Source organism: Oryctolagus cuniculus, chromosome 6, assembly GCF_964237555.1.
Source record: "Oryctolagus cuniculus chromosome 6, mOryCun1.1, whole genome shotgun sequence".
NCBI classification, from domain to species: Eukaryota; Metazoa; Chordata; class Mammalia; order Lagomorpha; family Leporidae; genus Oryctolagus; species Oryctolagus cuniculus.
Window position 1 is genome coordinate 106371759 of NC_091437.1, and position 22635 is coordinate 106394393.

Consider the following 22635-nt stretch of genomic DNA (forward strand, 5'->3'; position numbering starts at 1 on the left):
ATTTTCCAAAACACTGTTGTCACTGAAGTGTTAATAATTTAATCACTCAAACCCACCACCACCCATTTCCGTGTTACATCCTGTTGCACTCCAACCAGTAAGTAAAAGCAACTCAAATTATCGGCCAAATTCGGTGAGCTAAACTCATCCTCTGAGTAGATACCCAAGAGTTCTCTCCGGGCCAAATCACAGAATTTTCTTCCTAGATTGGTCACACTGATTTCAAGGTAAATATCAAGATTGCATTACAAACTGTGGTGGCCAACTACGGTCTTTGGGCAGACCCAATCTGATCGTATTAAGAACAAAGAGGGAAAGGGACTTGGAATGTCTTCACAGACAACCTAGCAGGAAGGCATTGGACTGTGGGCTCCTTGGACGCGGACGCAGAAATTCTTCACTGTTGTTTCCCAGGTGAATATCAGGAGAACTGGAAAACAGCAGCCTTCAACAAACATCCCAGAACTCAGGAATGAGCAGATAAGGACAGTCAGTCAAAGATCATCCTGATCTCAGCAGTACAGATGTGGCTACACTGGAAAGTTCACTCTGAGTGTATTCTCAAGTACTTCAGAGAGTCGAAGGAAAACCACTTGCGTAGGGCCATGCAAAGGGCACATTGCCTTGACTTTGGCAAATATTACATCAAACCACTGGCTGTCTCCCACCGAACAGAAGTTGTGATGCTGCACACTGAAGTTGGGAGGAAAAGGCTGCCAATGCTTCCCCCTCTAAGCCCTTCTTGTGATAGGAAGTCACACAAATCTCACTGGGACTCAGCATTTTAAGAAGTGAAACACACACAGGGCTGTGGTTCTCTCTGGCTCCATCTCTCTAAGAGGCAGGGGGTAGGCAGACTCCGGTGAGAGCTGGATTGCTTGCTTTTTCTCTTCCTGTTGGTAATGCTTGTGTTAGGGGGCACTCCACGGCATTTAGCAGCAAAACATTCTTGAAGAAGAGGGCTGACTGGCAGTCACATATTCTGGGCACGCTTACTACAAGACCCAAGACCCACGCCTGGAGTGTGATACGTGGTTCCCAATGACATGGACATCTTTGCCCTCCAGTCGTTAGCATCCTCTCAGGAGACAGGTCCCCCAGAAACCTCACAGGCAAGGAGGACAGATCCAAGCAGCATTCACAGAGGGTCCCCAGGCACAGCAGGCTGCCTCCCTCTGGGGTACTTTGGGAAGGACCGGCATTCTGAAATCAGCAGCCAATAAGCAGTGAGTGGTAAATCGCTTCAGAAAATTGTGATTCTTCCATCCACAACCTTAAGGGAGTGAACTGCAGATCATTCCTGGGCACAAGGAAGACAACCCAGAAAAGAGGGCACTCACTGGGGGTTGGCTGACAGGGCACTGACCCTGGCCTCCTCTAACTGGCCAGCAGCTCTAGCTGGACAAAGGCATTTCACCTTGCAGAGTCTCAGCGCCCTCAGTAGTCAAGTGAGGGTACTGGATTACTAGGCAATCTCTGTTTCCCGCCCAGCCCCCACAGTCTACAACTCGGTGAATGACAACTTTGTCTGGAACCTTAAGCATATGCCTTTCACTGGAGCCAACACAGACCATTTGCAAGACGCATACTTGTTAGCAAATTGGAATTCAGTGTTTGCCACACAGTCCCTGCCAAAGGTTTCTCCAAGTCATCTGATATTCAATAGATAGCCTAATAGATGTGTGAACTCTTCTTGAAGGGTTGGCACACAGGAAGCAGATCCCAGGTAATTAATATTTATTGAGCACAGAAAGTCATGACTCTGACATTTATTATCTCATTTAAAAGACTTTCTTCCCCAGATTTTCAGTAGGTAAAACTTTTTTTTTAAAGATTTTTTTAAATTTATATATTTGAGAGGTAGAGTTACAGAGAAAAGGAGAGATGGACAGGTTTTTTCATCAGCTGGTTCATTCCCCAAATGGCCGCAACAGCCGGAACCAGGCAGATCTGAAGCCAGGAGCTTCTGGGTCTCCCACGCAGGTGCAGGGCCAAGCACTTGGGCCATCTTCTGTTGCTTTCCCAAGTTATATGCAGAGAGCTGGATCCAAAGAGCAGCAGCCAGGACATGAACCAGCACCCATACGGGATGCCGGCACCACAGGTAAAGGCTTAGACTACTACACCACAGCACTGGCCCCAACAGGTGAAATCTTAATAGAATTCCTGGCAGTCTTTCACGTGTGGGTTTTTCCTAAATTTATTATGCTAGCAAATGAGCGCTCTCTCTAGATTCTTTGGTTCTGATACCCAAACTGTTACACAGAATTGCAGAGCACGGTCCTGGGTCTTGCTACCTTAGCCCGCTACTGCTTTGCCCTCACTCAATACTAACTTATCAGAGTCCTTCCTCTGAGAGTGTTCTTACATTTCTTTTTTATCTTTTTAAAATTTTTTTGACAGGCGGAGTTAGACAGTGAGAGAGAGAGACAGAGAGAAAGGTCTTCCTTCCGTTGGTTCACCCCCCAAATGGCTGCTACAGCCGGAGCTGCGTGGATCCAAAGCCAGGAGCCAGGTGCTTCTTCCTGGTCTCCCATGTGGGTGCAGGGCCCAAGGACTTTCTTAAGTACAGGCTAGTTAAAGATAAGGTTTACTGTGCTACTTAGTGTTTCTTACACGAGGATTCAAGAGGCCCCGCCTGTGTGGGATTCTAACCACCCCATATAAATGCATAAACTCCTTTCGATCAGGAATTAAAAACTATGTAACACAAAGTTTCTCTCAGGGAAGACATCCCATATAGGAGGGCCAGTCCTGCTAATAATGCCCAACCTAGAAGGCAGCAGTGATGGCGTGGGTGATTGGGTCCTTGCTATACATACATACATACATACACACACACACACACACACACACTCACTCCTGGGTTCAGCCTATCTCAGCCCCAACTAATACAGGCATACCTATAGGTGGAAAATCAATCTATTTCTCTCTCTCTTGCTCTTTCTCGCCCCCTTTCAAATAAAAAATGTTTTAAAGTTTCTCTTGTCATCTCATCAAGGCTTAAATTGGTGTCTCCCATAGTAATCAAACAACACACCTCAGGTATGTAGTACCACCTATGCATCTACTTCCTCAGCCATCTCAAATCCTGAAAGAAGTACGTGGGCATATAAATCCCAAAAAAGTACGACAAGGCGATTCAGTTCAGTGAGTCAAAGCACAGGGGATGGCTGCGAAATCGTGCTCCCCACCTGTGGCCGTATGTCCACACACCTCTAAATCGGTGTCTGCTGTTGAAATATGAGGGTCTTGTGGTAGTCACAGTTCTGATTTTAAAAAAACATAGATTACGACTTGGTAGTCATTGATTCTGATTTTTAAAAAAATGATTTAGTATGAGTCCTGTCTCGTAAGTATTCAGAAAATACTCACTTGTTTCAATATTTTGGAACTCAAATGGTCCTGAATGTCACTCGTGTGTTTTGTTGATGGTCTTGGTTTGTCCCATATTCTCTCTGATCTACAACTCTTTTGCTGGCCTTCATTCCCCTCTTGTCTTCACTTTTTCTTAGATCTCACAGTCCATCATCACAGTCACAACTTGGCCAAGTCCCTCTGTAAGTGTCTCTGCTTTCCACGGCTCCCCCACAGCCTCCTCCCTCATCACACCCACACTGAATCCAGCTCTCCACTTCCCCTGTAAGAGACAATGTAGTGTCATACGCAGAGGAACTAGCCCTGGAGTTAGACTGCTCCAGGTTCAAATCCAGGCTCTGCCACCTAACAGCTGTTTTCTTTCTGCAGAATGAGGCACCTAACAATGATGGCTGACTCGTGCTCACGCAATGAGTTTAAGCAGCAGCACTCATCTGTATACCAGACTTCTGCTGGTCATGGGAAGCCTTCCAGAGATGTTAGCTGGGAATATTTTTTTAAAGATTTTATTTATTTATTTGACAGGTAGAGTTACAGTGAGAGAGACAGAGAGAAAGGTCTTCCTTCCATTGGTTCATTCCCCAAATGGCCACAATGGCCAGAGCTGTGCCGATCCTAAGCCAGGAGCTTCCTCCTAGTCTCCCACGCGGGTGCAGGAGCCCAAGGACTTGGACCATCTCTTACTGCTATCCCCAGCCATAGCAGAGAGCTGGATAGGAAGAGGAGCAACCGGGAGCAGAACTGGTGCCCATGTGGGATGCCGGCACGGCAGGCAGAGGATTAACCCAGTGTGCCATGGCGCCGGCCCCTAGCTGGGAATATTTTTATCATTGTTACTCTGTGTATGAGACAATGGAATTGTGGGGAGCAACTGGGAGCAACTCGGACTAGACTGTTACTGGAATTAAGACTTATTCTATGCATCTGCTCTCCCACAATATGGCGCTGGGAGAGGAGGAAATAGCTTCTACACAGCTGCCTCTTGCCAACTTAAGTGATGACCTCCAGGAGCTGATCCTGCTCCTGATTGGAGGAGAGCAGCGTACTCGGCGTGTGGGCAGCCGAGTTGGGATTGGCGGAAGAGGACTATAAAGGAGGAGAGAGACAACATGCACCAGGAACATCTATCTGAAGGAACACCTGAGCAGCCCCCGAGAGAGCCGGCCGGCGGTGTGCCGCTCCCCCGCGGAAGTGGGGAAAGTGGCAGGGGGAACCACCCTTCCACGGAGGTGGAAGGGTCGGTAGCCAACCCGGGAAGAACCAGCAGCAAACCCGGGGAGGGCCGAGCAGACAAAAGAACAGCGCAGGGTCCTGTGTCGTTCCTCCACGAAGACGGGGAGCGACATGGAATGAAGTTTGGAAAAAGCACACATCCAAACAGACTGCTTGCTCTATAAATGCAGAACCGCAGGGCTCCAATGCATCCCTCATGTTGTCTGCCATTTCTACTTCACCTCCCCAACACTCGTTCATTTGCTCTCCTCCTCTTCCAAGACGCTTTCTCACACCTTCTTCTCTGAGTTTCTTTCCCCCTGACCTGATGAACAGGTTTTACTTGCTACACCACAGCACCAGTCCCCCCACCCCCAACAACTTTCTTGCTGCACATATCCCTCCACTTTGCATGTTGGTTCCTCCCTAAGGTGATTCCCAAAAATCCTCATCTCCTTCACATCCTTGCAGAATTCTCACCTCTTAAGGGCAGATGGAACCTGTGACTGACTTCTAACCAGCGGAATATGGCAAAGATGATGGGGTATGACTCCTGTGTTACACGTGTTCCTCACGTGGAGGAAGCCCATCCAACAAAGGACATGGACATGGGATGACAGAGAGGGACCCCAGGAGTGGAACCACAGAGGCAGCCTCCAGGCAGCAGCCAGCAAGAAGCCAGGACCCTCAGTCCCACGGAAAGAAGGGAATGAATTCTGCCAACAATCTGAATAAGCCTGGAAGTGAATCCTTCCCTGTCAAGCCTTTGCATGAGAATCAAGTCACTTAGCGCCTCCACTGCAGGCAGCCTTGTGAGACTCAGCAGAACCAGTGAAGCTCAGCCCAGGCTCCTAACCCATAGAAACTCTGAGAACTGTTTTTGTTTTTGTGTTTAGTGTTTATTTACTTTACTTGAAATGCAGGGTGAGAGAGAGAGAGAGAGACAGACAGCCAGACAGACCTTCATCAGCTGGTCTACTCCCCAAATGCCCATAACAGCCAGGGCTGGGCCAGGCCAAAGGCAGGAGCCCAGAATTCAACCTGCGTCTCCACTCAGGTGGCACGGACACAAGTACTTAAGCCATTATCTGCTGCCTCCCAGAATGCATTAGTAGGAAATTGGATGGGACACAGAGGACCTGGGACTCAAACTGCCATCCTGATATGGGATACAGGTGTTTCTTTTTTTTTTTTTAATATTTTATTTATTTATTTAAGAGGTAGAGATAAAGGTCTTCTATCCACTGGTTCATTCCCCAAATGGCCATGACGCCAGGAGCTGGGCCTATCAGAAGCCAGGAGCCAGGACCTTCTTCCAGGTCTCCCACTTGGGGGCAGGGGCCCAAGGACTTGAGCCATCTTCCACTGCCTTCCAAGGTCACAGCAAAGAGCAGCTGGATCATAAGTGGAGCAGCTGGGACTCCAACTGGCACCCAAATGGGATGCCGGTACTGCAGGCAGAGGCTTAGCCCACTACGCCACAGCGCTGGTCCCAAGGTATGCAAGTGTTTCAAATGATGGCTTAATCCACTGTACAACACCTGCCCCTGAAAACTTGTTTTAAAAGGTTATTTTAAAAAATTATTTCTTTATTTGAAAGTCAGAGTTACAGAAAGAGATAGTGAAAGAGAAAGATCTTCAATCTGCTGGATCACTCCCCAGATAGTTGCAAAGCCTGGGGTTGGGACAGGCTGAAACTAGAAGCCTAGAATTGATTCTGAGTCTCCCACATGAGTGCTAGGGGCCCAAGGACCTGAGCCATCTTCTGCTGGTTTCCCAGGCAAATTAACAGGGAGCTGGATCAGAAGGGCAGCAGCAGCTGGGGATGGAGCACAGGGGTTAAACCACCATCCACAGCACCAGCATCCTGCAATGGCAGCGATTTGACTCCCAGCTTCTCCACTTCCAATCCAGCTCCCTGCTAATTCACCTGGGAAACCAATAGAAGATGGTCCAAGTGCTTGGGTTCCTCACCCACGTGGGAGACCCAGAAGAAGCTCCTGGCTTCAGATTGGCCCACCTCCAGCTGTTGTGGCTATTTGGGGAGTGAATCAGCAGATGGAAGACCTCTTTCTTCTTCTCTGTAACTCTGTCTGCTTTTCAAATAAATAAATCTTTAAAAAAAATAGTAGTAGTAGAGCCACTGAAACTCAAATGGGTACTCATATGGAATTAGGAGTCACAAGTGGCAGCTTAACCTGCTGTGCCACAATGCTGGCCCATGAAAACTGTTGTAAAATACTGAACAACCTGCCACAAAGCAATAGAAAACTATTACACTCCTTTTCTATCATGATCTAGTTACTACCCTAGAGTCTCCCCTATATTTTAAAAAGGGGCAGGTGTTGTGGCATAATACAACTCCTGCTAATCCACCTGGGAAAGCAGAACATGGTTCAAGTGCTTGGGCCCCTGCACCCACATGGAAGACCCAGATGAAGCTCCTGGTTCCTGGCTTTGGCGTGGCCCAGCATCAGCCACTGTGACCATCTGGGGAGTGAGCCAGCGAATGGAAGCGCTCTCTCTCTATCTCTGCCTTTGGAATAAATATTTTTTAAAAATTAAAAAAAAAAAAGAACTTGGCCCAAATGCCTTCCAGCTACTCCCACTTTCCTCTCCTTTCCAACAAAACATGTCAAAAGACTTTTCCTAATGTGTCTTCAGTCCCTATTCACTATGCATCCTACTCTGCTCATCATTGGAACTTCTTTCACCAGGGATAACTATGTTCCCTATTTTCTCATCCAAATGAACAAATGTCTATCTCACCTCTTGTTCAATAGCCCAGCAGCACTCAACACAGTTCACTGCACTCCACTTTCTGGAATTACCTCTCTTGGCTTGCTGGACTTGGTGTTTTCTAGTTTCCTGACTTCTTACTTGGCGGCCACTGGCTTTTCAACCTTCCTGGCTGGCTTGTCTTCCCAAACCCAAACTGAGATGGCACTGTGCCCTGGAGTCTGGCCCAAGGCTGGCCTCTCTTGGCCCACTGTGTTCCCTTTGTAGTCCCCAGGCTCTGAATGACATCATCAGGCTGAAGCCCTAGCCTCCACCTCCCCCCTCAACTCCAAGGCCAGCAGCCATTGGCCCACCTATAACGTCCACCAGGATGTTTAATCATCATCTCTGACTTTACTCGTCCAAAACTCAGTTTTCCCCGTCTCAGCAAACAGCACAACTAACTCACTTTTTATCAGAGCCTCATCCCGGGTCCTCCCCTTTCCTTCATCCCTCACCACCCCAGCCAGCAGGTTCTCACAGGTTAATCTGCACATGGGTCCTGAACGTGTCCACTCCCTTCTCACTCCACGGCGGCCAACCACTGACTGCAAGCTGCCGTCACCCCTCACTTGGACTCTAGGGGTGACAGCCACCTAACTGGTCTCCCTGCTGCTTCTCCTGCTGTCGAGAATAATCCATACAGCAGGATCTTATGAAAAACACCATCCACCTTGTCCTCAACTTCACACTCCACTTTTCAAAGACCCACCACCTTTGCCATGCTGCTGGCCCCATCCCACTCCCTTGATGTATCTTGTACTACTGAGTTCCAGCCTCACCCACCTTCTCCTCCTCACCTCGAGACCTGCTATTCTGTTTGCCTGCAAAGATCTTCCCATGCTAACTGGGTCACATCTGAGATCACAGGTCCCTTCCTTAGAGAGCTCTTCCCTGTAGTAGCTTGCTCTTCTTCCTCCTCATCTCCGAGCCATTATTTCCCTCTTGGCAACAATCTGGTGTCATGCTCACTTGCCTCTTCATTTCTTTATTTATTTGACTGTTGCTACAATGTCCATCACCAGATGGGAGCATTGGGAAGGTGTTCTCTGCTGTGTTCCAGAAAAGCACTCAAAGGTGCTTGATAAATATCTGTTGAATACATGCATACACAAATAATCAAGGGCACTTTTTTTTTTTTTTGACAGGCAGAGTGGACAGTGAGAGAGAGAGACAGAGAGAAAGCTCTTCTTTTGCCGTTGGTTCACCCTCCAATGGCTGCCGCGGCCAGCGCGCTGCGGCCGGCACACCACGCTGATCCGATGGCAGGAGCCAGGAGCCAGGTGCTTTTCCTGGTCTCCCATGGGGTGCAGGGCCCAAGCACCTGGGCCATCCTCCACTGCACTCCCTGGCCACAGCAGAGAGCTGGCCTGGAAGAGGGGCAACCGGGACAGAATCCGGCGCCCCGACCGGGACTAAAACCCGGTGTGCCGGCGCCGCTAGGCGGAGGATTAGCCTAGTGAGCCGCGGCGCCGGCTTCAAGGGCACTTTTTAAAGTTCATAGAAAAATGAAATTAAATAAGTTTATTTTGGTATGAAGTATTTGAAACCGTGTAGTTTTTTCATAATGTATACTTTCCATGAACTGTCTGAAGACTTCTAGGTCCCCTCATACATAAGACACTGACATTCTTATAGGCATTTCAGGAAAATCACCTTCCTATATATTTCATTAAAAAATCTCTTCAGATAGTGCCAAGATGTCTTTAAAGCAGACACAAAGATAAGATCAGAAGTTTTGGAAAAGTTGTGAACAAATCAACAAGCCATGAAATGAAGCTCGAGGCAGGTGTTTGACATGGCAGTTCCGATGCTTACTGGACACCTACATCCCACCTGGGAGTGCCTAGTTCACGTCCCAGCTCTGCTCCCGATTCCAGCTTCTTGCTAACATGTACCCTGACAGGCAGCAGGTGATGGCTCAAGTATTTGAGTCCCTGCCATCCATCTGGGAGACCTGGATTGAGTTCCCGGATCTGAGCTTTGCCAGCCCTCCTTGTTGTGGACATTAGGGAAATGAACCTGCAGGTGGGTGATCTCTATTTGTTAGTCTCTCTCTCTCTCTCTCTTTCTGTGTCTGCGTCTCCCTCTCTCTGCTTCTCAAATAAACTAATAAAACTGTTTTAAATGAAGTCCATTTTGAAAGAAATTTGGTGAATGATCTTTTTTGAGGATGTGAATTATCACACCCTAGTTACTGTGTTTTTATAGATTTTTTTTTCCAACATGGAGTTGGCCTTGATCACGGAGTATAAATTATTATTAATGTCCCCATCACAAATTGTTCAATCTCTATTCAAATCACAAGACACCTTTCCAGTACTGCTGGGCAAAACTGCCAGGGAATCACCACACTTGCCGTTCAGTGTCACTGACACCATGTGACTTAATTTCAGCCCAGCTACATCCTGTAGCCATACAATGCAGGCTTTTCAGCAGACCATGGTAATGAGTGTGGTCACAGTCCAGATTCCAACAAGCAGCTGTCAAAAGCTATCATCCCAAATGACTACTTGCAGAAAACTTCTCACTCCCAGAGCTGGTACTTCCAGGGTGGTCTAGGAAAGAAAAGCGTGCCCTCTTCTACACTCAAACTATTCTAATAGCTGCTGTTTAACATTTTTTTTGGAAATGCAATTTCAAGCTTGGAGCAGCTGACTCCCTTCCACTCTCCCCTCCCCCACTTTGGGAGCCCCCAAAGACTCTTAAAAATGTCTAATCTCTACGAAACTGGCTTGTTTATGCATCTTTTCCTGCTGAAATACCAATACCTTCTCAAAAACCCAGCAGTTATTCGGTTGATTTTAAGAACCACTCTTGAGAAAAATCACTCTCTCCCTCGCTTCCCACTTGCTGCCCTCAAAACTTCTTAGCAACATAGACCGTGCAGAGCCTCAACGTGGTGTGCATTGTCCAATCGCATGCCAGAAAACCCAGCCAGTCAGTTGTGTAATAATAAACCCCTTATCTCCTAAAGATACACAAACAGAAAGATCTCTCCGAGCCCCAGTGCGCAGGGGACTTCGCAAGCATTCTCTGCGAAACTCACGTCCCTTTTCAACGCCAACCCCCACCCCATTTTCCGATTTCCTCTTTTTTTTTTTTTTTTCTCATTTGCAATTTTGACTTGGGTAAAAAAAAAATAAATAAAAAAAACCAAAAAGGTAAACAACGTCGAGTTTAAGCACGGGAGGGCGAGGGGCAATGCCAAAAGCTGCTAGCAGAATGAATGCACGAGGAAACCAAGGGCTTGGCTTTTGCCTTACTGGGCTTACCGGTTTCCCTCACCAGCCCCGGGAATGGAAACTCATCCACACTACTTCCTGGGTGGAAAAAGAGGCTGGGAGACTGAGAAGTGAAGCGGCTTGTTGTTTCAATTAAAAAAAAAAAAAAAAAAAAAGCCCTTAGAATAATCAGGGCACACTCCCGCTTCCGTGGGGAGAAGATTCACAGCCCACTCTGCTCAGCCTTACCCGTCCCCACCAGACGCAAACCCGCATCAACCTCGTCCCATCTCCAAGTTCCTCACCCGGGGAGAAGGGAGAAGCGTTCTGTTCCCGCACCGCTGCGGCCCTTGGAGGAACCCCGGAGCGGCCGCCTCGGGGAGGTGCAGGCGGCCCGAGGCGCAGGCAAATCAACAGTTCCTTCGCCCGGCCCCGCGCGGCTGCCGGCGGCGCCGGACACACCCCTCCCGGCCCCGGCCTCCGCCTGGCGCTCGCCCGGGAACCCCGGCCCGTCCCACTCCCGGGGCCAAGCGGGTCCCACGCGCGCTACCGCAGCCCGCACGCACCTTGAGCGCGCCCCGGGCCGGGCCCTTGGGGACCGCGCGGCAGGGTCCGAGGGGCACGAAACGCTCCTCGCCGTCCTCGTCTTCGTCGTCCACCACCTCGACGACCACCTCCTCGTCCTCGTCTTCCTCGTCGTCATCCTCCTCCTCCGCGCCCCCTCGGGGCTTCTCCTCCACCGGCCCGAGCCCTCGCCGCCGCCGGCTTGCGCCCTCCTCGTCCTCGTCTTCCTCCCCGAGAAGCAGCAGCACCGGCGAAGAGGCAGCAGCGGCGGCGGCCCCGGTGGCCCGAGAGGGGCCGGTCCCGGCGCTGCGCGGCGGCGGCAGCGGCGGCCTCCAGCTCTCCGCGGCCAGGGCCGGGGCCGGGGCCGGGGCCGGGGCCAGAGCCGGGCCCGGGGCAGGGGGCGGGAGCCCCGGCAGCGCAGCTTCCTTGGCGGGCGCGAGCGCGGGCCCGGCCGGCTGCAGCGCGGCGCCCCCGCGGCGGCTGCCCAGGCTGGAGCGCTTGGCCAGACGCCGCGCCTGCATGCCTGAGCGCGGGGCTGCGGGCCGCGGGGCCGCGCTGGAGAGTTTGTCACCTCCGCTTCCTTCCCTGCCGGCCGCTGTGGCCGCAGGCGCCCAGGACTAGGGGCTGCAGGAGCCGCCTCCCTGGGCTTGCAGCTGCCACTGGCTGCAGAGGCGCGGGCGCCGCCTTCGCTGGACCGGCCCGCGGGGACGCCGGCGGCCGGCGGCTACGGCGGGGCGGCGCGGCGGCCGCGGGCGGGGGTGGGTGTGAGCGAGCGGCGCGTTGCCGCCTCCGCCTCCGCCACCGCCGCCCGAGAGCCGCGGGCCGAGCTGCGCTCCATGCGGCCGGCGGCCGGCCCGGCGCGCGCCTCTTCCCGGCCGCTGCGCCCGCGCGCTCCGGGCCTACCGCGGGCGTCCCTGGGCGCGAGCTGTTTGTGCGGTGTGTTTTCCTCCACCGCCCCCCTCTCCGCGAGCCATTCCTCGCAGCCCTCTGGTCCCCCCCTCCCTCCCCGTGCAGACAAAACCCGGACTGGATTGACTTCCCCTACCCGCAGTCTCCGAAAACCTGGCGCTTGCATGCGGTTGGCCGGGACGCGGGAGCCCACGCGTCACCCTGAACCGGTTCTTTTCCCTGGACGGAGGAGGGCAGGCGTGGCTGGAACCAGGGTCGGACACTTGGGACGGAGGGCTTTGCTGCTCGTCGTTTGAATTGGTCTCCGATGTGTTTGGCGACTACTTTGCGCGCCCCTGTGAAATCAGGGGGACGTGTGTTGGACGTGTTGGGGTCGGTCTCTAACGCGAGCCATCGGATCATTCTGAGACACCCCCATTCCAAGACCCTGCCTCTGGCGTGGTCCTGGCCTGAAGTCTTTCTGCTGCTACTGCTTTCTGCATTCTGCCTCCAGGGCCTGAGCCTGGTGGCCAAAAGATATCAGCTGTCTCCATGCAATTTGTAGGCTCTCTGCTGGCTTCCTCCAGGCCTTTGAAAGACACATTAGGAGTGGGGGCTCAAGATTGTTAGGTTTCAAAAAATTAATACCCGCAAATCAAGCACATAGCCACTTTCCTATCCAGTTCACGACTTTGCCACTGCCTGAGGACTTTCAGCTGTGACTGAAGAAACTTGTTTGCTATTCTTTAGGGACTAGGCTAGGTAACCATCCCCTTTGCCTCCAGATTAGACCCCAAGTGGCAGCCCGGAGAGGCAGGGCTGGGAGAATCAGGTTCGTCACACGCCCTAGCGGGCCACCTCCAACAGGACACCGTGCATGGTGTCCTCGGCTCAGATAATTACTGTTGGAACCTTCCCATCACCTGCCCTGGTAGCCACTTGAAGAGGGCTCATTAAATGCTCACTTAGATGTCTTCCAACTGTTGAACAGGGAGGATGACAGAGATTCTGAAATGAAATTTTTGTTCTCCCTGAATCAGATTAACTTCCTGATGTACCTATTTCAGGTAATGACACTCTCATTAAAATCATTCAGGCCCAGAATAGCGGTATCGTTTTAACTCCCTTCTCGATCGGATCCCTAGAGGCAGGTGCCCGCAAGTCCAATCCATTGTTCTCTCTGAAATGCCTCTTCTGCTCCCCAAGCTCCCAGAGCATTTTGTGCCTTCAGCCGGAAAAGTTTTTAACAGTTACAGGCACCCAGTTTCTCACCCAGACCCCCTCCCTGCTGTGCCCCCTTCAGGCACCACCCATGGATTCTTACTCCCAAGACCCTATCCTGATCGTGGCATTTTGTGGTTGAACTTTTCCTTTGGAAACATTCCATGCAGGAATTCAGGAGATGGGTATGTCCGGTCATTAAAGTGGTTTTGTTTTCATTAGGAGAAACAATTTGGTTGATTTGGAAGGTGGGAGAAAAAGATTTAGGGAGAGAAAGCCTGGTCACTCTTTTGACCAGGAAGAGTCAAGCGCAGGGGCACAAATGGTGGGCAGACAGGTGTAGGAAAAGACGGTGGAAGAGAATGAAGGTGAAGCAAGTGAGCTAGTAATTAGGCTCAGGGCCTAGGGAGCCCGAGAGCCTGCACCTGCACCTGCACCCTGGCTCTGGAACTTGCTGGCTGCCTGCCCTCACAATGCCTCAGTTTTCTCATCTGTAAAACTGAGATAATGGAGATAATAGTAGTACCTGTCTTACGTGTGAAGTTGTTCTGTAGACTAACGAGTTAATGCATGTCATCAGCTTACAAGGGTGCCTGGGGCAAGGTAAGGTCTATATAAGGGCTTGTTATATGAATATATTTGTAGTGATTTATAGACATGGTGGCTAGGGATACTCTTGGTGAACAGCAAAGTTGTTCTCCTTTAAGCGAGCTCAGAAATGTCAATCACTAGCAACATATGCTTTTTTAAGATTTATTTTATTTATTTGAAAGGTAGAGTTACATGGTTGGGGGAAGCAGATGTTCGATCCACTGGTTCACTCCCCACATAGCTGCAACAACCTAGGCCGGAACAGGCCAAAGCCAGGAGCTTCATCCAGGTCTCCCACGTGGGTACAAAGGCCCCGGGCATGTGGGCCATCTTCTGCTGCTTTCCCAGGTGCATTAGCGGGGAGCTGGATCAGAAACAGAGCAGTTGAGAATCAAACCAGCTCCAATGTGGGATGCAGGCATTGCAGGCAGGAGGTTTAACCTGTTATGTCAAAATGCCAGCCCCAAAACATGCTTTTAAAATGCAGCTTTTAAAATGTTGTCAGGGGGCAGTAGTCTGGGGAGGAGGTGTTTAGCCCAGTGGTTAGGATGCCCACATCCCCAAGGATAAAGCTCTTTTGTGTCTGAAGTTGCTAGAGATGAAAGTAAATGTTTTCCTGGGAACTGAGAGGAAAGGCAAAAGTTACCGAATGAGTGATTGTGTTTGTGGTTCCGTGGAAGGTAGTGCACTGTTGTACTTTCAAAATTGCATCCATACTTTAAGATTGGCTGGTTTGGGGGGCCGGTGCCATGGCTCACTTGGTTAATCCTCCACCTGCGGCACCAGCATCCCAATATGGGCTCCGGGTTCTGGTCCCAGTTGCTCCTCATCCAGTCCAGCTCTCTGCTGTGGCCCGGGAGTGCAGTGGAGGATGGCCCAAGTGCTTGGGCCCTGCATCCGTGTGGGAGACCAGGAGGAAGCACCTGGCTCCTGGCTTCAGATCGGCGCAGCACGGCTGTGGCCGCCATTGGGGAATGAACCAACAGAAGGAAGACCTTTCTCTCTGTCTGTCTGTCTCTCTCTCTCTCTCTCACTATCTATAACTCTACATACATGTCAAGTAAATAAAAAAAAAAATTGGCTGGTTCCCTTTCTCAGGCCACCTCAATGGAGCCCATACACATCCCTTTCCTGGCTCTACAGAGCTAGCAAAGTCTGCCCTCCAAGCAAAAAAAAAAAAAAAAAAAACAAAAAACCAAGAAAAAACTTGACGTTGTGATGCAATGGGTTAAGCTATCACTTGCAATGCCAGTATCCATAAGAGCTCCAGTTCTGAGTCCTGGCCACTCCACTTCCGATCCAGCTCTCTGCTATGGCCTGGGAAAAGAGTGGAAGATGGCCCAAGTACCTGGGCCCCTGGATGAAGCTCTTGGCTTCTTGCTTCAGCCTCACCCAGCCTCAGCTGCTGTGGCCATTTGGGGAGTGAACCAGCAGATGGAAGATCCATATCTCTCTCTCTCCCTTTAACTCTCCCTGTAACTCTGCCTTTCAAATAAATATTATTTTTAAAAAAGAGAGAATTGACCTTGCTCTCAGACCATTCAGTGGAAGCTGATGCTGCAAAAGAGCTTTGACCTATACTGGGTGTTGAGGGATGAGAAGGATTTGAATAGGCAGAGAAAGCAGCAGCATCCAGATACGTGCAAACCACTGAGGACCATCCTCATGCAATCAGGACTTTCGGTGGGAACTAAAATCCAGGGGCCAGATTCATCGACAGTCACAACGATGCTTCGGGGCATGAGCTCATGACTCACTCTGTTGCTGATATGGACTCAGAAGTCAAGAAGTACCTCATGGTGCCAAGGAAAGGGGAAGGAGTCATTGCTATTTCTTTCCCTCACATTTCTCAAATTTATTTATTTTTTCTTCAAACACTAGGAGTGCTTACTGCTGAGGCTGAGAAGTTGTGCCTCTGAGCCATGGGGAGAAAAAACAGACCTTCTGGGACAGTCCCATCCTGCATGTCATCATCTAAAACCTCCCATCTTCACTGCACACGCATTTATGGAGTCCTGCTAAGTGCCAGGCTAGCTCTTGGCTCTGGCGTGCAGCAGTGGGCAAAATCACCGTTCCTGGGGAAGGGAGTGGACAACAAGAAAAGAAGGGACTCATGTGAATTCATGATGCACTAGGTGCTATAGAGAGGGAAAAAGCAGAGCAGGGCATGCTGAGGTTTAACACAGAAATGTGTGTTTATATAAAAACGTAAGAATAGTCTGGGGAGGAGGTGTTTAGCCTAGTGGTTAGGATGCCCACATCCCACATCATATAAACTGACTTTTTTTTTCCCTACTCTGGTTCTTGGCTCCAGCTCTCTGCTAATACAGACCCTGGGAGGCAGTGGTGATGCCCATGTGGAAGACCTAGATATTTTTTGTGCTGTGGGCTTCTGTCTGGCCCTGCCCCAGATGTTGCAAGCATCTGAGGAATAAACCAGCTGATGGGAGCACTCTACCTCTCTATCTGTCTCTCTCATTCTCTGCTTCCCAAATTAATAATAGCAGTAATAATAGAGCAGGATGGAGTATTATGTCTTCACTGCTGCTGGGGTACTTTAGCTGCGTAGTGTGCGAAGTGCTAAGAGAAAGAATGAGAGTGGGTCTTGAAGTAAGAGTCACAGTAGGAAGCTGCCAGCTTTGTGTCTGCTTTCTTGTGGTCCTTCATGATTCTGAAACCTTTGAGTTCTGAGCCTCAAAGACACTTGAAACATGTTTTACAAATACTCAAAAAAGATGTATAAAGAAAATCAAGTTCAACTGACATTATGCTCAATCATGTTTTTTTTTAAAAAAAGATTTATTTATTTGAGAAGCAGTATTACAGACAAAGAGAGGGAGAGACGGAGAGAAAGGTTTTCCATCTGCTGGTTCACTTCCCAAATGGCAAAAACGGCTGTAGCTAGGCCAATCTAAAGCCAGGAACCAGGAGCTTCTTTCGGGTCTCCTATGTGGGTGGAGAGGCCCAAGGACCTGGGCCATCTTCCACTACTTTTCCAGACCATAGCAGAGAGCTGCATTGGAAGTGGAGGAACTTGAACCAGTGCCCATATGGGATGCCAGCACTGAAGGTGGCAGCTTTTCCTGCTGTGCCACAGGGCCGGCCCCATGGCCTCTTAAAAAAAAATTAAAACTAAAAGTAAAACTTTGCCCTTTAAAAAGGTTATAAAAGTAAGATTAGGTTCTTTTTTCCACACTTCTGAGAAACTTAAAAATGATTTCAGATGATAACTGTCATCCCATCATATGAAAAATTGATTAGGGTTAAGAGACTCGCTCATCTATTACTATAGCCCTCAGGCTGAAAGCCTATCTAAGCCAAGTAGGAGCTTTCACCCAGATAAATGTTTCTTCCAGGAGCAATTAACTTAAACACAGCACACTGTGCTTTTAACATACAAAAGTACCTCCAAAAGTTCTTGGAAAAATGGAATTAAAAAAATAGGCTCGTTTTGGTACAAGAAATTTTGAAATCTTCATGCAGTTTTTTCATAATACACATTTTCATGAACCTCTGACAGTTCTTTGTAATACTTCCAAAGACTTAAACTTATTTTTCAAGTGAGTAGAAAAATGACAGCATTATTTTCTCTATTTTTCAATTTTACTTATTTATTTGAGAAGCAGACTGAAAGAGACACAGACATGTCATGTTATATTATTTGTATTAATCTCCCTTTTTGTAAAATAAAAATCTCTCAGTCCATGATGTATGATTATTGCCTACTAATGATATTTTCATATTTCTGAAGTTTTTCTGTCTTCCTTTTCCTATGGTTATTTTGTAATGCGGTACTCTCCTGGAACCAGTATCTGAAATCCTAATCACACTAAAGAGAAAAAAGGGAAGGAGGGAGTTATCAGCTCAGGTGACTAAACCACAGATGGACATGGCCTTGGGCTGGCACTCTCTCTCTCTCTCCCTCTTTCTCTCTCTCAGTATATGAGAATACTTTTAAAAGTTCATAGAAAATGGAAGATGTTTATTTTGGTGCCCTCAAATTGCAAATCTATGCATAGTTTTTTCATAAAACACATTTCCATGAACATTTTGAAGACCCCTGTGCATGCATGTGTCACTTGTTTCATTATCTGATCAACTGGAGGCAAGTCCACAGGCAGCTGTGGCCCTGCACCTGCCAGCCCTGTGATTGGGGCGGGGCAGCTCCTGGCCACCTGCAGCCATCAGAGAATGCCCAGTGTTGGGCTCTCACAAGTCTACATCGGTGGCCAAGGGAGGACTGCTGTGTGGATGGCCTTTATTAGAACATGCATAGAGAGGCAGAGGATGGTTTCTGTACTGGGCAGAAAAGGAACAGAAAAGGCCACTGTGTGTTATCTGTATAACCAATAATATCTGAAACTTGAAACATACAAACACCCAGAAGGAAAACAAACTCACCAAAAATCTCCTTCCCAAAAGACAACCACTGTAATTGTTATGGCATATTTATTTTTATTTCTTTTCTGTGCATCTTTTTATCTCATTTAGTTTTTCCACCTAATTTTATAATGTTTTTCTATGACACATGTTTGTGTAACTTGCATCTGGGTCATAGAGCAAAAAGAAATCATAAAATATTTGCAGAAAAAGGGCAAGGCGGCAGGGACAGGTGTTTTGTGCAGCAGTTAAAACACCATGTGGGGCACCTGTTACTGGCGAATGGCAGGGTTCTTCGCGCAAGAAAGAATTCAGGCGTGAAACATAGAGTAGTGGAAAGTAAAATAGCAAGGTTTATTAGGGAAGGGACATCTGTAAGAATGGATGGGCGCCTCTCCAGACAGAACCTGAGAGAGAGTGCCCAGTTGCTCAGACTGGGGGAAAGCGGGGTTACATGGTTGAGAGGAGAGAGTACACCTGGGCAGGCCAATGGGTGGCTCAGCAGAGAGGCAGAGGGCTGAGCACGCAGTCTGGTTGAAGCCGGGGGTTTTTAAGGAGATGGGTCTTGCTTCCCCACCTCTGTTCCTCTTGGAACAAAGGACTTTTGGGATGTAAATAGAAAAATTCTGAGTTTTCCCCCTGAAGTTATTGGACAGGGGGAAACCTGACTGGCATCAGAGGAAGGATGGTAGTAGAAGGGGCTGGGCACATTTGAAGTGCAGATACTGGGCTGCACCTGGAAGATTATCAGGCAGAAAGGGAGGGGACCCCCACCAGGCAGGTTATCTCGTAGAAGGAACAGGGCAGGATGCAAATACTGGGCTGCCCCTGAAACATTATTGGGATGACTTTGAGATGCATATGCTGGACCCAAATGTCTCCTTAGGCCTTTGTCACACACACATAAATTCATATCTGACTTCCTACCTAACACACCTGCATCCCATATCAGAGTGCCTAGGTTCAAGTCCTGGCTGGGAAGATCTTGCTTCCTCTGTCTTTCAAATGAAAGTAAAAAATTCTAAGCAAGGAAATAAAAAAGGTCATGGATATTTTTATAATCTAGGGGAATGACAATCATTGTGAACTAAATACCAAGTGAGAGGCATGGGCTCAATGTGATCACACACGCACACACACAGACACACACACTATAAGCTCTATCACAGAATGGATCGTTATAAAGTTTTCAAGGGCAAGCATTATGTCACAGAGGTTTAGCCACTACTTGGGACACCCTCATCACATATGGGAGTGACTAGTTTCAAGTCCCAGCTCTGTTTCCAATTGCAGCTTCCTGCTAATGCATACTCTTGAGAGGTAGCAGGTGCATCTCTACCACACATGCAGGAGACCTGGATGGAAGTCCTAGCCGCTGACTTCAGCCTAGCTCAGCCCTGGCTGTTGCAGGCATTTGAGGCATGAACCAGTGAATGGGAGACCTCTCTTTCTCTCTCTCTCTCTCTCACTTGCTCACTCTCCCACTCTGCCTTTCACATAAAAAAATAAATAATTTTTAAAGTCACACCTCAAGTCTCTAGCAGCACAGTTATATTCTAAATGAACTTTTAGAATAAGTGAAAGAAAACCTTTTCTAACTAAAACCAAAGAAAGATTAATATGCAGCAAAATACAAATAATTCAATATTATTAAAATAATTAAATGAAATATTTGGCTAGTAGACTGGTAGTAACTTCAAAACTTTGATAATATTCTAGTTACTGAGTATGAATAGTTACTCAGGTGAACATACTCTTGGATGTGTCTATTACATGGATATGTATTTTGCAGTATCTTTTTTTAAAAAAATATTTATTTATTTGAAAGGCAGAGTTAGAGAGAGAGAGAGATCTTCCATCTGCTGGTTCATTCCCCAAATGGCTGCAACGGCCAGAGTTGGACTGATCCGAAGCCAGGAGCCAGGAGTTTCTTCCAGATGTCCCACACAGATTCAGAGGCCCAAGGACTTGGGACATCTTCTACTGCTTTCCCAGGCCTTTGCAGAGAGCTGGATTGGAAGTAGAGTACCTGGGACTCAAACAGCGTTCATATGGGATGCTGGCACTGCAGGTGGCAGCTTTACCAGCTACACCACAGTGCCAGCCCCTGCAGTATCTATCTTGATCCTAAAATGCACCTACTACTTGAAGCCAGCAATTCCACTTGTAGTGATCCATACTAGGAGCACTGTGCAGTATAGGGGCATAAAAGGCCACAGAGAGGGTACTTGTTGCAACCCTGGTTTTACTAACAAATATTGAAGCAAACATTTATCAGGAGAATGGTTTGAGGCAAGTTGCTGCATGCTAGAAGGGAAAGGACCTATATGTTTAAGTGAAAAAGATCACATTAAAAATGCTTTTTAAAAACAACATCCTAAAAATACACTCTACATCTCTATGTGTGGTTCCAGATGGACAAAGGGCTGGGAACGTGTCTGTAGGATGCCTACTTACCACTGGAGGATGTGAATGAATTTGCAGGCGTAGGCAAGGGAGTCCTGCCATTTTCTCTGACTTTTGACCCTTTTAAAAGAGGATATTCAAATGTTAAATGGTTATAAAAGAAATAATGAGTAAAACCTCTTCACAGCATACTTTTGACTATACAACATTTGGTTAAGCTGTGCCATGGGTTCACTGTGTCTTGCTGCCAACCTTTGTACATAAACTCTTATTTAAAATTTAAAAAAAAAATTTTAAACATTTTTTGAAAGAGTTACAGAGAGGGAGACACACACACACACACACAAACACACACACACGGAATTGGGGGGGAGATCTTTGACCTGTTGGTTCACTTCCCAGATGGCCACAACAGCCAGAACTGAGCCAGGTTGATGCCAAGAGCCAGGAGCTTCATCCAGGTCTCCCATGTGGGTCCAGGGGCCCAAGGACTTGAGCCACTTCCTGCTACTTTTTCAGGCCTTTAGCAGGGAGCTGGATCAGAAGTGGAGCAGCTGGGACGTGAACTGGCATGCATATGGGAGCTGGCATCGCAGGTGGCATCTTTACTACCTGCTACACCACAACGCCAGCCCCTGTACGTAAACTCTTAATCCATCTTGGATCGTCCCTTGGGGTCAATGCCAGAAGTTCAGCCATTTGTTAAGGAGGGGCATGCACATTTTCCTGATACATTTTATTAGCTGACTTTCAGAACCCAGACCACTGGGGCAAGGTGTCTGCTGTTCACACCTGCCGTACACATACCCTGCCATGACCACTCCTCACCTTCCTAGTTTTCCCTCTCTTTGCTAGGCTGATAAGTGTTCCATCCAATCTCATTTTGTTTTAGCTCTTTTATGTGCTCATTACAGAAGAAAATCATGTTCCCGTGTGTTCAAGTTTTATTTCTATTTCTAAAAGTTCTTAAACACTTTTTTTTTTTGAGAGAGAGAGAGAAAGAAAGAAAGAAAGAGAAAGAGAGAGAGTTCCATCCATTGATTGGTTCAGTTCCCAAATGCCCACAGCAGAGCTGAGGCTGGGCCAGCCTGAAGCCATGACCCAGGAATTCTATTTGGGTCTCCCACATGGGTGGCAGGTACCCAACTACCTAAGCCATCACCTGTGGCCTTCTAGGGTGCACAGTAAGGGGAAGCTGGAATCTGGAGCCAACTGCTGGGCTTAGCACCTGTCTCTGCAATTTTTTTTTCTTATCCTTCACTCAAAATCAGAGTTGGTTTTTTCTTTTTTAATCCACTTGTTTGAGCTCTTGACATTAAAAATCCTATTCTCATATTTTCTGTAAACACTTAGCTTTGCAGTTTATCTTTAAATTTCTTCACCCTGTCTTTTCCAAACCTTATATTTATCTGGGGACTTTTCTTGCTGATTATATTTACAAATTCTTATCACAGTTTCCCCCCAATATTTGCACTGACCAGGGCTAGATTTCATTCCTTGTCAGTTTCCTTCAATTCTTGTTTTCTTCAAAAATTTTCTTCCAGCAAGAATTCACTCAACCACTATTATTTTGTTTACCACATATAATTCCTTATACTACTGTTGCTGGGAAGAATTCTTAAACTTAGTTTTCAGATTTGATTCTAACTTACTGACTACATGCCTTCCTGTCTATATTTTAATTAATAACCCTTGGTTAATCCTTTCATTGTAATAGAAGTATTTTCATGCTTAAATAGTAATTGTCATCATAATATCTGTAACAAGCAATGTTTTCCAAAATACAAAGCTTAGCATATTTTTTTAGAATGTTGTTATTTATTTATTTGTAAAGGAAAGGGGGAGAAAGAGAGAGAGAGAGAGAGAGAGAGAGGGCGCACTTCCATTCATTGCTTTACTCCACAAATGTCCACAATAACCAGGCTGGGCCAGGCTGAAGCCAGGAGCCTGAAAATCAATCAGGGTCTCCCATGTTGGTGGCAGGGACCCATTT

General features: G+C 48.0%; 1 protein-coding gene across 2 annotated transcripts in view; it reads right to left on the minus strand.

The window, feature by feature from the left end:
* ZNF704 (zinc finger protein 704) overlaps window positions 1–12135 on the minus strand; it is a 229796-nt gene extending 217661 nt beyond the window's left edge. The window contains exon 1 of one of the 2 annotated variants that reach the window (XM_002710562.5): window positions 11159–12135. In XM_002710562.5, coding sequence (XP_002710608.4) covers window positions 11159–11677 — 519 coding nt within the window. In that variant the 5' untranslated portion in view covers window positions 11678–12135. Of the gene's footprint in view, window positions 1–10897; window positions 11062–11158 lie in introns of those variants that run through there. The other variant, XM_051844571.2, reaches the window with a different exon arrangement.
* Between the last annotated feature and the right edge of the window lie 10500 nt (window positions 12136–22635).